Here is a 14452-nt window from a genome sequence, read left to right as displayed (position 1 = left end):
CCACTCAATCCAGTATGACCTCTATTAACTTGATTACATCCAAAGACCCTATTTCCCAATGTCACATTCGTAGATACCAGGGGTTAGGACTTCAACATATCTTTGAGGGGACACAGTGCTACCCAAAATACCACCTATATCCAAAAAGGATAATGGCTGTCTTTTGTGACTGGGGACTCAAACCCCGCTGAAAAGGTCATGTATGTTTTATTCATTCCCTACTCAAAACATTCACAATAGCATGTGAGTTCACCAAGGGCAGTTTGGATGGAAGGACCAGAAATACCCTGTAGATTACACCAGGTCCTATAGTGAAGCACAATGTATTTCCCCACCAAATGAGATGCTTTCACTACTAAGGCCAATTACTAAAATGTTATTAGCTTATCCACGGCAATCCTGTTCCTCAGCAAACTGCTAGGAAATAGGGCTGATTGAACCATTCCTTCTGATAACTTCCGGTCTTACTGGTTCTAGAGAAGGGCAGCCAGGGGCTGTGGAGTGGGCGGAGCAGAAGGGGGAACCCCTGGAGGCCCAGGGTCCTCAGGGCTGATGGGACGTGTGCCTTTGCTGAAGTCGTTCTGGGCTCCCCAGCACATCCTGGGACCCCAAGCCCTGTCCAGCCACATCTCACCCTCTGCCCCCTCGCTCTCTGTGTTCCCACCGAACCACCCCCTTTGGGTACTCAAACACACCAGCCCTTCCTGCCTCTGTCTGGCACCTTCCGCTGCCCCTGCGCTTGGCTTGTTCCTCCCCATCTCAGTTGAAATGTCGTCTCTTCTCTGATACGCCCCTCCCACCCCCACCCACCGGGCTCCATGTCCTCTTCTTTTCCTTGGTAACTCTTACCACAATTTGCAAACAATAGATTTCCATGTATATTTCCTTAACAAGACCCTATAGGCAATAGGGTGTATGGAGGTAGAGGCCATGCAGGTTTATTCCACACGTCTAATTCTCAGGGCAGTGCCTAGCATATAACACAGAGGGCACTTGGCTGACCAAGGAAATTAGCGAAAGAATGGCCAGCCCACAAGTGATTGAATTCGCAGCATTTAGGAGCTACTCCTGACACATGGAAAATGCTCATTGAGAGCAGGACAGTTGGCCTTCAATAAATAATACATTGAAGAAAAAAGACCCTGCCTTTTTTAAGCAAAGGTATCCCCGTCTGGGGGGGATGTTCCGTTTAGAGCAGTGGACCACAGCTGGGAGCCCTGGAGGCAGTTTAGGTTGTCAGGACCGGAGGAGGGGACGCTGCTGGCATCTAGGGTCCAGGCCAAGATGCTGCTCAGTATCCAACATGACAGACAGTCCCCAGCACCAAGAAGTACCCTGCCCAGAAGGCCAGTGGTGCCCAGACTAAGCAGTCCTGGTTTTGAAAAACCTAATTCTGGTGATAGAGTATTACAGGCGAAAAGAGAAATACGCTGAAGGAGCATCTTCATGGGTCCCTGTTTGGCAAAGACACGGAGATGATTGTGGCGAGGCCGTCAGTTCACGGAGATGATTGTGGCGAAGCCGTCAGTGCATGGAGATGATTGTGGTGAAGCCGTCAGTGCATAGAGATGATTGTGGCGAAGCCGTCAATGCACGGAGGTGATTGTGGCAAAGCTGTCAGTTCACAGAGATGATTGTGGTGAAGCTGTCAGTTCACGGAGATGATTGTGGCGAAGCCGTCAGTGCACGGAGATGATTGTGGCAAAGCCGTCAGTCAGCTGCCTGGGGTCAGAAGAGCATGCTAGGTAATCCCAGTTTCCAAGGATTGTCTTCACAGCAGCTGTGAGAGCCAGATTGGCAAACCAGGTAGAAAGGCCATTTCTGAGTACCTGTAACTTTTCTACAAGAAAATTAAAAAGAAACCAAGTCCTCTCATCTGTCTCAAGCTACAGTGAGAGTGAGTACAGGCGAGGGAGAAGAGGCCATCAAATGAAATTTGAAGTATCTAAGTAATTAACTCTGAAGCAGAAAAGAAAATCATTTTAACAGCAACCAGCATTGAATATCCTGGAAAAAAATTATTTATCTTTGGTATCAGGCCGGATAGGCTGGAATATGCTTGAGTTTTGATCTCTCAAATCTCAGTGGCTGTACACAAGCGGTGTTTGTTTTCCACTCATGCCAAGTGTCCATCCTCCTCTCCCAGACCCCGGGGGAGCAGAGATGCCAGCACACAGCAGTGCAGCCCCAGGGGGATGATGAGTCGCCAGCCCAGCCTTTACCCATTCTGCCCAGAAATGACATGTGCATTTCTGCTCACATCTTTGGCTATGGCCAAATCACGCAGCCACAGCAAACCTCTGTGGCAGGGACAGGGCTTGCCTCTGCCAGGGCATTTAATCAGACGGGCAAGTCTGGGATCAAATCAAGGGCTCTCAAGCCGATGGAAGTCACCTGAGTATGTATGTTCTGAGAAAGATAATATTCACACTCCTCCCCCAGACAGTGCAGTTCCCCATGGCTGCCCAGGGCAGACGGGGGACAGAGCTATCTCAGTATGTGCTTGGCCCTGCATTCTCATAGCTGACTCTCTTGGTTGGGAACGGCATGGACAGGCAGGGCCATGCGGCATGAGAACACGGGCTCCTGTCCCATCTGCCTAGGATGCTGGAAATCTCACCAGGCAGTGGAGGAGGGAGGTCGCAGCTGAATATCAAAGTTCGGCACTTTGTGCCAGATTCCGAGTCACTTTCATGTAGGAAGTAAGACTGAGACCAGGCTGTCGCTGCTGTGTGGGTATCTGCAGTGATCTGAGAAATAACGTCTTTGTACCTTTTCTGAAAGCTGAGGAGTGAGACAAGTGACTGAGGTCACTGAAACTTGATTTGGCTGGGGGGCCTAGCTATACAGATTTCCATATTCCAGTCCCAAACTGCACCTGTCTTGGGAGATAAAGTGTCTCAGAACAACCATGAGTGAATGGAGCTAGTGACACTGCCAGGGGAAGCTTGGGCAACCTCAGGTGATGGAGGGGACCTCTTAGCGGTGGGCCCAGGGAAGCCAGCCCTCAGGCAGTGGGGGAGCCCTAGCCTGAGCTGAACTTGAGCTGGAACTCTGACCCGAGCTTTCCAGCACCGGAGTCTCCAGTGACGGGTGGTCATTGGCCCTTGGAACATGGCCAGTCCAAGCGGAGACATGCCGTCAGTGTCAGTGCACATTAAATTTCTAAGACTCAGCATGAATTGTGTCTGCCAGCTATTCATTCATTCATGTCCTAACCCCCAGTACCTCAGAATATGACTGCATTGGACATAAAGCCTTTAAAGAGGTAATTAAGGTAAAATCAGGTCCAGAATGACAGGGTCCTTGTAAGAAGAGGAGGTGAGGACACACACACAGATGGACCACGTGAGCACATGGGAAGAAGGTGGCCGCCTGCAAGCCAAGGACGGAGGCCTCAGAAGAGACCGTCCTGCCAACAACCTGATCTCACACCTTCAGCCTCTAGAACGATGAGACAGATGCATTGAGGGCCTCAGTCCCTGGCACTTTGTCATGGCAGCCTGAGTGAATGCAGATGCCAACTCTATCATGAATTTGTTGTTATTTTTTTATTACATGTTGAAATGATAATATGTCAAAGTATATTAAGTATCACTAAGATTAATTCCACTTTTGGAGAAAATGTGGCTACTAGAAAATCTGAAGTTACTTACGGGGCTTGCGTTGGGCTTCTATTGGACGGTGCTGCCCGGAACCAAAGACTCTGTCCTTGTTGAGCACCAAGAGCATGTCCCGTCCATCGCCCGTGTGCTGGGGTTAGTGGGGGCCCCGCTGTGATCCTGTGGGGCCCTCACAGGAGCCAGTACTGCTTCTTTGCAAACTAAGCTATAGCTAAGAGAATTAGAAAATGAGGACCCCAGCCAGGAAATAATAGAATTTATGTCAGAATGACAAGAGGAAGGCCTGATCACAAGCAACAAAATTAGATTATTTTTCTCATGACCTAACCTCATTTTTAAAATTCAGAAAAAATTGTCAAGAAGGTAGTAGTGACTAGCAATAGGGAATTTGGAGAGATGGGTGTGTTAGGGGCTACTTTATGGACAGAAGATTGTCTGCAGGAAATGCAGACAAAGAAAATGGTAGGGAGGGAGGGAAAGAGAAAGAAACAGGCAGTTATGAAGATAAATCATAAGAAATGAAGAAACAATATAGCTTCATTGGAACTAGATAGAGTTTTTTGGTACTTACTCTTTTATTATTAAAATTTATAATTCTGCTCCTTAGTTATGTTGTTGTCTTTTGTGCTTTGACCAGAGTCTATTACAATCTCGTTATTAGCTTCCCAGGCTCATAGGGATGAGTCATGCTTTCTCATTGTGATTTGTGTATCCAGGTGCCTTCACGAGTGAGACCAGCTCTAATGTCAGCACTGGCCTGGTCTGGGTTCTACCTGGAACTCTGCTGAACAGGCTGGGGGAGTCCCTCCCTCATGATCTGTGTCTCCCAGACTCCCGGGCTGAAGTGCACCACCCACTCCTCTTTCCTGGGGCCCCACATCCATCCCTGCCATTCTGCATCCTGGGCACCGCTCTGGGACCTCACAAAGTGGGTGTTTCAGAGAATCGCTTCAGAGATGCCCAAACCTCAGGGCCCGCGCCTCCTCGACAGGCCGTCCACATGATAGGCTCTCCCCACATAGCTGTCCTCTCCTTGTACACAGCATCTATCCTTTTCCTGGCATGCTCTTTGATGCCCACCACTTGGACTTTCTATGGCGCCCATGCTTCTTGCCTGCTGGCTTCACAGGGGAGATCCTTCCCACCCTGGGTGCATTTCCATGCTCTCTCCACCTTTGTGTTTCCTGCCTCCACCATCCAGGGAGAGCAGCTCTCCAGACCCTTGCCTTGGATAGATTTGTATGTATCCTATGTCTGCCTACTTCGAGTGTCTCACGTTTTAATGATCCCTGAGTCCCTACAGTAGGAATTCAAATTCAGTAGGTCTCGGTGAGGCCTGCCCTTCTGCATTTCTAAGCAGCTCCCGGGAACTGACAATGCAGTGGCCCAGGGACCACCGTGAGTCTCCAGGCCCTGCCTTGGCTGAAGCTACGTGAGGGTGGGTCAGACTGTCCCTGTTACTGTGTCCCTCTGGGGGAGCCCTGTGCCACACGGAGACAGGGCACTCATTTTTTAAAATATACCTCTCCTTTTAGAGGAGTTTTAGGTGCACAGAAAACTGAGCAGAAAATAGAGTTCCCGTGTATCCTATCCTCACACATACACAGCCCCCTCCACCGTCAATGTTGTCGTTTCAAGTCATTTCTTTTTTTTATTATTGAATTGAGCCATTCTGGCCCGGGCTTGAGCAAACACTTGGAAAGGCCCCCATCGCTCAGACACTGCACAAGTTCCATACATTGGGCATTTTGTCTCATTTGTATGGTTTTGCTCCTTAACACATTCTGGGGCTAATTTTCACTGTTTCCGACGCATGTAGCTACCTGGGGAAGGTGGGACTTGTAGAACCAAGGCCAGTTCGCCTGGTGAAGACCATGGCAGCCTGTAAGGGGGCTGGTGTCGCCGCCGCCTCAGGGAGGCAGGGCACAGGAGTCGGCGCGGGTGGGCGGGGGGTGCGGGTTGCAGGAGGGGCTCCTCCGTCTTCGTTCTCTGAAAGCAGCCCCGCTGAGTGGATTTTCTGCCGCTTTATGTTGGACACTCCAGCTTCGGGGTTACCCTCCATTAACTTCCCGTCCTCCTTCAGCACAACACCGCCCTCTCTCTCTGCCTCCCCCGTGTTCCAGAGCCAGCCCAGCCCCCGTCTTTCATCTGTCCCTTCTGTCCAGCAGACGGCACTGGCACCTGCCCGCCTGTCCGCCCCCTGCTGCCCTTCCTTCCCCGGCGCGTTACTCCAGATCCTTTTCCCTTCTGTTTTTACCTCCCATGTGAACGTCGCCCCAAAAGCCGCCTGTCGGGTTTTCTCGTGGCAAATGAGCATCCTTTCCCGAAGAGGCTCTGAATTGACTGTCTTACTGTGTTGGGCTGAGGCCTAGACGTTTTCAATAAAGCCCTTACTCCGAGGACGTCGCTGAAAATTACCAGGCTTCTGTATGGAAGATGAGTGGGGAATAGAAACCCCGCTATTAGGAAAACTTCAAATGAGGAAGTTGGTACTGACCAGCATTAAACCGCCTCTAGAACTGGGGAACAGCCTGGCAGCATTGACAGGGGTTCAAAACTGATAGCCCACATGATGCGTGCCGCTCTCTGACTATTGTCAACTGGAATGCTGTTTCCTTTTTCCCTGAAATAACCTCGCCTTGACAAAGTTCGCACTTTGCCTGTGCCCAAGTCAAAAAATGAGGCATCTTGCATCATCTTGTGAACAAAAAATAGGGACTCGGGGGCCAGTTTCTGCTTTTGGTGAAATGGTTGGATTTGTTTTCTAAGTATTTGGGGTGGAATTTTCTCATCTGATGAGTTTCCCTGTAAAGATACAGTTGCTATTAAGAGGAATTGCAGGTACCAGCGAAATGATACCCTCTTCTTGGTTTATTCTCAGCTTTCCCAAAATTTTTGAAAATCCTGATATTTGGCAGACTCTCTTCAATTAGCAAGTATCTGGCCTGCATGTCCAAAGAGATATATGTTAATTATGATTTGCTCCTATAGAAAAGAATTGTTTATTATCAAAGCATGAGGAAATTAATTGATCAAGTTGTCATCCAGCCTTTGCCCCCGCTCTCTGCAGGGTCCTTCACAAGCGTTTCCACTGACATGCCAGCCGTGTGCCAGGCCCCATCCTGCACCCAGGAAAACAACACAGGGGTCCTGCCTTTGGGAATGCAGGTCTCCCGCTAGGCTCACGTGTAGGTAGACAAATCACAAATCCCTGCCCTGGTTCGTCTCAGTAGTGCATGCAGGGTCTACCTATATAACAGGTACAGAACTGGTTACTTCTGGGAAGAAAGGGAGGTCTTCATGGAGGAGGTGACATTGAAACTGGTTCCTGAAAAATAAGATAAGGTTAGCCAGGTGATAGCTGGGAGGGGCCAGGATTTCAAAGAGTAGGAATAACACAGGTAGCGCCATCTCACTTTTCTGGGGAAGCTGGGGAGTCTGTCCATCGTGGGGGGCTGGAGGCTGCAGTCCTGAAAGATCCAGGTCTGGACAACTTGGGAGCCAGTGTGCCCGTGGCTTTGTATATCTCTTGAAGAGATGATTCACTCCATGGGCACAATGACTTCATTTTCCTCTTTCCAGAGGGCACTTCTAGCTGGGTGGTGGCCGAAAACCTGGGTGTGTGTGGGGAGTGGGCCCGGAGACCCCACGGGAGCTGGGGCAGTTGTCCAGGCCCGAGACGGTGGGGCCCCGGGCAAGGCGGTGGCAGCAGCGCCGAGGAAGGAAGGGAGGTGATGTGTCTCCAAGACCCGGAGTCAGCTGATCACAATGTCCCTTAAATGGGTCAATGTCAGAAGAGTGAATGCTGTGGGTGGGGCGGGGGCACCCAGCATAGCTCGGCACTGGGAGCAGAGCAAGGGCAGCGCCCCTCCGTTGGCTGCAAAGCTGCCAGAGCAGCACAGAGAAACTCTCCGATAAATCCAGTGAGGTTGTATTTCCTACAAGGGGGTTCTGAATGATTAGGCTCCATTCCTGCCAGGTGTTAATTCTTTTTAAAAGTAATTGACTTTCTATCAAGCAGTTACCCAGGCTGTGAGACTCAGCTTTGACCTCCACACGCTCATCCATGGGTCTGCATCTGTGCCTACATATTCTGTGCTGCTCCTCTCCTAGGGGTGGGCTCTCCCCACTCCTATCCCCATGGGCCCTGGAACCCCTCTTCATTCCGGGACACCATGCGGTCCATCCTCCCTCCCCCACAGCGGCAGGGTTTTGCTCCCTATCAGCTGATACGCACTCACCTACAACCATGCCAATATTTCTCCCATCTTCGCAAAGTATAGCTCTTGCTCTGAATCCTCTCTGCAGCTACTGCCTTCCTCCGCAGTACCCTGGTGTGAACTCCCAGCTCCTGTTTCTCCTCCCCGCCCCGTGCTCTCCGGAGCCTGTTCTCATCATAGGCGACCAAAAATCACCTGCGGAGTGAAGGAGTGAGCGACGACATGGGTCCCGTCTCCTTTACAGCCTGGCCTGGGCTCATCATGGTCCTGCAGAAGCACCCATGTCCTGGCCTGAAGGAAAAATGCAAAATCTCTGTTTTGGAAAATTTTTCCTTTCCTCATGTTCTCTTCCAGGGCATGACGAACAGAGCACACAGTTTTCTGTCTTGACAAAGAAAGGCTGGCTGTGGGGAACAGAAGCCAAGTTGGTGGATGTGACTTTGATGGGCAGTGAGTCCTTGCATGCTGGACTGCCTCTGAGGCCCCATTTCCTTTGGCCTTTCCATGAAGGCCTCTAAGCCTGGCCACCATTGTCCTTTGCTCCCAGTGGACGAGGAGCCCCGTCTGACCACCTTTCTCAGGCAGCTGTCTCGGTCTTGTGCATGATCCAGGAGAGGAGGGCATTGCTCCCGTGAGATGGGGCAGCTTTGAGCTGCAGACCCCAGAAAGAATGCACCCACCGGGTCTGGGGAGGGAGGCCTGACTCTCTCAGAAATGGCTTTAGAATAATGTTCATCCTTTGATCGGATCATTGGCAGCCAGCTGAGCACACTGGGAGACCAAGGATGGGATGTGGCTCAAGGACAGGTAAGGGCCTAGAGAGTGTGCAGGGACCTCCACTCTGTAGGGAGAGGGTGCAGGCGACACTGAGGACAGCTGGGGCCTCTCGCATCTGGGCCATAGTTCTGGAGTCGCCATGTCCTCCTCATGATACGTCTTTCCTGGGACTCCAGCCCCTTATCCTGAAATGACTGGAGAGAGGCTTGCTCACCGCACTCCTGGCTGAAACTCTGATGGTTCGGAGCCTCACACTAGTCCTGGGCCAGCCTGGGCCAGCTCTGGTGCAGAGGGACCTCAGCCAGTGCCTGGCTTCTTCCACACCTTTCAAGCATCAGGGACCTGTGTGGGGCACTGGAAATTCAGAGAATTGTTGCCTATGACTCTTTTCCCAACAACTGTCCAGGAAAACAGATGAATTTCAGAATGGCTGAACTTCAGGCATCCTGTAAAATGTCCTCGCTGGTGAGTTGCCTATAGCTAGAAGCATATGAAACCGGAGGGGTCCCCTGATATCCTGGTGAGTCATCGCCAGCTGGAATTCTTAGCAAGGACGGCTGTCCAGGCTGGCATCTTCTCTTCATTTGCCACTGTTCTCATCCTGGGAGATCGGTGTTGTCACCCTATCAAACAGCTTAATCATCAACCTTATAGTTCTCTGTAGGAAATCAATAGCTGGTATGTTCTCTGCAGCCACAGTCTTGGAACTAAGGAAGGAGTTTCAGCAGAAAAAAAAGTTTTCTATGTATGAAATGAAGAAGTGGAACTTCCCTAGACCGGGAGGTTCAGATGCTGGGGAAAAGATTATTGTCACAAGAGAGTGTAGCTGGGATTGTCTGATGAAAAGAGCTGGCGGGAGGAATGTGCTCTGTGCTGCGAGTGAATTCACGGTATCAAGAAGGCTATAAACTGGATTAGGGATTTCAAATAGGAAAATAAAGTTGTGCGTTGACTTGATGCTTTTTCATTTAGGGCTGCGGTAAACCTTATAAGCTTGGAGCGTGTCTAAGAACGGAGCCAAGTCAGGGTGTCCAACTGCCTAGGTCAAAGCGATTCTTGCACCAAGATAATCTAAATCTAGATCGATTGAATCTGTTTTCTCTCTGGCACTGAAATATTTTCCAAGGTATTCACCTTGGAAATATGAATTACCCTGCTCTTTAGAGCCCTATCCAATTAAAAGTAGATGAAAATCTCCTTAATACAGAATGCTTTAAAATGCTGGGGGAAGTAGGAGGTATGTATTTATAGAAAATCTGATAGAAAATATAACCATGGAACCTCAGGAGGAGTTGGATAAGAAATCTATTCAAGACTTACATTTCTTTTAAAAAAATAACTTTTGATATGTATCTAAAGCATCTCACCTGTCATTTAGGATAAAAACAGATTAAGCTTTTTCTCAGCAATGAATGAGAAGCTCTACCATTTCTAGGCGGATGAAAGAGTGTGTATTAGCTCACAGAAAACGTAAACTGGTGAGAGAGAAGCACAGGTGAAGGTAATGTTTCCTCTCAAATGGTAATACTCTGAGGGAGCAGTTGGTCACTGGAGCTTTATGAGAAACGGTGAAGGAAGTGCAAGAAACCTCCCCTTCCTAGAGATGTGAGCTTGGGCCCTGGCAAACCCTTGAGAAAGATCTGGAGCCGCAGATTAAGATACTCACAGAACACAAGGTGACTCTGAATGCTTCAGTGGGATTGAGGAGATAGGTGAGGGTCTGGGACAGGATCAGCCTGAGCCAGAAGGGTACTGTGCCCACCTAGCTTCCTGGGTGTGGGCCCTGTCTTGGAAATCTTTTCCTATTCTGGCCTATTTACGTCCACACCCTCAGTTCTGGTTGATAAACATTGTTGAGCAGGCCAGGCTATGGTCCAGAGGTTTTAATTATGCTCAGTCCCTACGCTTGAGGGACTTACAGCCTCCAAGGAAAAATGACAGAAGAGCGCTCCAGTTGCAGTGTTTTGCTACTACAGGTTAGACGAAGGGGAATCCAGGGTCATTGTGGGAGCAAAGAGAGAACGGTGGGCAGGACCCAAGAAGGCTTCCTAGAGGAGATGATTCCTCTATAGGTAGCAGTCTCACATAAAGCACTTCATTTTTCCCAAGGAAAATTTAAGTCTACTGTATGTATCAACAAATCATTCCACAAGTGTCCAGAGTTTATCAGCATTTTTTAAGTCAGTTACCTGATTGGGAAAGCCACTTTCAAACTACTACTCTAAAAAGTTCCCCTTTTCAAAATGAAGGCAGGCTTTATTTACATCTGCACAGCAGTTACCCACATAAAGTGAACATCTTGTGAGCCTTAGGTTAGAGCTGAAATATATCCTGGTCTTTCTGACAGTAGAAACACTGCTTATTAAATGGGAGTGTTTGGGAAAGGGGCAAAATGAGGCCCGTGGTTCCTTCTTCCACGCCTCTCTCAGCCTCTTGCCACCCTGCAGCTGCTTGTCCCGGCTCCATGGCTGCTCGACAGATGGGCTGCGCGACCGTGACCAGCAGCAGAGGGAGGCCCGGGCCAGCAGACGGCCCTGACCCTTTGCAGAGGCCAGCATGACAGACAAACCAGCCATTGACCAGCCCAGACAGGAGACAAAGGACATGAGCCTCTAGAAAACATTTGTGTTTTTCCAACATTATTTGCTTCGTGTTTTCAGATTAAGCAAGCCTATTTCCAAATTACTGTATTATGAACAGTTGTAATACTGTTTCCCTCTCTGATCACGCGATTCAGATTTGCTTCTCTCTTCCTCTTTTTTCTCTTTTTCCTCACAGATGTGGGAAGAGGCCATTGCTCTGGGCAAGGAACTTGCTGAACAGTATGAAAATGAAATGTTTGATTATGAACAACTCAGTGAATTGCTGGTAGGTCTTTTTACTGAATGCAAGCAAATCTAAACTTATTTTTCTGGAATTTCCCGTTCCATTTTAGTTTTGGGATTCTCTTCAAGGCCCATCTTATCCAGGAGGATGGTTTTGATGTCATTGCTGGTAGATGCTGGCCCACAAGTATTCACTTTATCCCCAACTAAGCTTGTGTAACCAAACTCTAAGACTTACTGAAGTCCATGAACGTTTGTATGCGAACAGCTTCTGACCCCATGTGTACAGTGCCCTTGACCCTCATGGGTCTCTGAGAGTCTGTCCTCATCTATAAGAAGAGGGTGGCTGGATGAAAGGCCAGACCTTTCTCCTGCCACAGAAGCTCTGCTGGTTTAAAATTACTTCCTTCTCAACCAAAAACCTTTTTTTATGTAGCAGATCACCTTGATCATGCTATAATGTTGATCAGGAACTTAGGGCAGAATTCCACCCTTTTAAATTCTTCTTTAACGTATCCTAGTGTCTGACCAATGCCCTTTAAAAAATACTAAAGACCAGCCATTTAATCAGAAGGAAAAATATTTCTGTGGCACCTCTTTGGTTATCGGGAGCATGAGTACTTAACTCAGCTGCTGAATGCGGCAGTTTGGGTTGGAGCCCCTGCTGGGTGCCAGGCGAGGGGATGTGTGATGCTGGCTCAGATGCTTGCCCCAGCACCCCCGCCCAGCCCTACTGCCTTGCCACAGCATGGGGGCCCCCCTGGAAGGAGCCTGTGGAACGGATGCCTAGATACGCTATTTAAACCTGAAATGCATTTTCTTTCTTCCTTTTAGAAAAAACAGGCTCAATTTTATGAAAACATTGTCAAAGTGGTAAGACCCAAGCCTGACTATTTCGCTGTTGGCTACTATGGACAAGGGTTCCCCACGTTCCTTCGGGTAAGTTTTGATCCTGTTTAACCTGAGCTGAGGGTGCTCCCCGGGCAGCAATCCCCTGCCTGTTCTAGGGAGGGATTTGGACTTAGCAGCCTTGGGTCAAAGCCTGACTCTCTGTTCTCTATAGCTCTGGGTTAGCTTAGGGTGCCAGACAGGGACTCATTATATTTTCTTTGATTTGCCATCTGATTTTTTCCTAAAGAGAACTCTCCTTCGGAGATGTATGTGTATCTTAAACATTGTGATGAAGTATATGTAACACAGACTTTACCATCTTAACCATTTTTAAGTGTCGAGTTCAGTGGTGTCAGATATATTCACACTGTACACAACTATCGCCACCATCCATCTCCCAAACTTCTCATCTTCCCAAACTGGAACTCTGTCCCCAACGCCAATCATCCCTTCTTCCCTCTTGCAGCCCCTGTCAGCCACCCTTCTCCCTTCTGTCTCGTTGAATCTGCATACTCTGGGGACCTCTTATAAGTGGAAGCCTGCAGGGTCTGTCTTTGTGTCTGGCCCATTCCCCTTGGCACAGCGTCTTCCAGCCGCATCCGTGTTGTAGCCTGTGTCCGAACCGCATGCCTTTTTATGACTGGATAATATTCCTCTGTACAAATAGACCACGTTTTATTTATCCATTCATCCTTCAATGAACATTAGGATGGTTTGGGCTGTTGTGAATAATACTGCTATGAACATACATATGTTTAATTACACGAGAAATCAGAAATGGATTTTTATGGCCACAGTGCTGAAAACTCTGGATCTCACTTCTTTCTTCTCTACGGCATGTACCGTTTGACACACGATCGAAAAAATGCTGTGGTCATCAGCCAAACACCCGTTTCTTTCAATACTCATGGGGCCAGAGGAGAAACTGTGTAAATAAGTGCTGCCTGGCCTACTACTAGAATTATTTAAAGTTTCTCAGAAACTTACTCTTAGATGCCATTGACCAGTGGGTCATGATTCCCTGTCATTTCCTAAGACATCTTTTTAAGACACATGGTTTTCTCTTATCCTGGGAGACCATGTGTTATTCCTCTGCTTTTGGAGAAGCAGAAGCTCTGTGCCGAGGGCACAGCCTTCCGGGCAGTTAGATCCAGTTAGGACCTTCTCCTAGCCCCAGAGGTTTGTTCCTTTGGCCCCAGTGTTTCTGACCCCTGGATCCGCTATGATAGAAGACAGCCTCTGTGCCGGCCCTGGAAGGGCTTACTCAATGAGAACCTGCCATCTTTATTGACATCAGCAAGTGACCCTCACAGGGCTGGCCTGTTCCTGAGAGGTGACTGCTTGGTTGACCCGCTCACTCAGGGTCCTGCCTGGGTGACTGGGGCATCTGGCCCTGTCCTGTCACACTGGTCCATCTCTCCCCGACACTGTCACTTTCATTGTGTAGCTGTGGCAGTCAACGTCCAAGACAGCAGTTGATCAGAAGCCCAGATTCTGGAGAAAGTCTTCCTTTACAAAAAGTGAATAGAGGATGTTCTGTTAGAAGCCCTAAATTAGGGAGAATTTTTAATTAACTTTATTTTAAATTTGCAAAACCAAGCCAAAGTGTATGATGAGCTTGGAGTTGAAGTCACTTGATGTTGTTGGAGGCTTTAATGATCAGGTGTGAATCTGTGTGTGTGCTCCGTGGGTACGTGTCTCCAAGGAAAACACAGACTGGCCCTCAGTCATGGCTGGCCTGGGCTGTGCTGAGGTGTCATAGAGTGTGTGGGGCCCCTGTGGACAGTGCCATGACTTAAGGCCTCTGACTACAGCTCTGCCCTGGCATCCTGAAGCACCAGCGTGGCAAGCATTCTGCCGTCTCTGAACCAGTGGAAGCCAGGGATGTGCTGGGAGTGCACAGGATGGGGACTCCAGGACCCCCCTGGGTCCTCTCCCCTGTCAAAAGGACAGAATGCAAAGTGTGAATAAAGGGTTTAACAGGCTTGATTTATGTTAAACTGACTTTCCTGCCACACCTGAATAATTTTGTGGGGCTATAGCAATATATTTATTATGCTTCAGAGATCACCTGTTGGGTCAGTCTGACAGTGACATCAGCAGTTACAAAAAAGCG

At 48.9% G+C, this 14452-nt stretch overlaps 1 protein-coding gene across 2 annotated transcripts in view; it reads left to right on the top strand.

The window, feature by feature from the left end:
• Positions 1–14452, top strand: part of DOCK1 (dedicator of cytokinesis 1) — a 466830-nt gene that overhangs the window by 410929 nt on the left and 41449 nt on the right. For both annotated transcript variants that reach the window (XM_073240131.1, XM_073240130.1), the window contains exons 39-40: positions 11399–11488; positions 12280–12384. In XM_073240131.1, the coding sequence (XP_073096232.1) occupies positions 11399–11488; positions 12280–12384 (195 nt within the window). The remainder of the gene's footprint in view (positions 1–11398; positions 11489–12279; positions 12385–14452) is intronic.

Source organism: Manis javanica, chromosome 7 (genome assembly GCF_040802235.1).
Source record: "Manis javanica isolate MJ-LG chromosome 7, MJ_LKY, whole genome shotgun sequence".
Taxonomy (NCBI): domain Eukaryota; kingdom Metazoa; phylum Chordata; class Mammalia; order Pholidota; family Manidae; genus Manis; species Manis javanica.
Note: the sequence above shows the minus strand (reverse complement) of the source record. Positions and strands in the feature narration are given on the sequence as shown.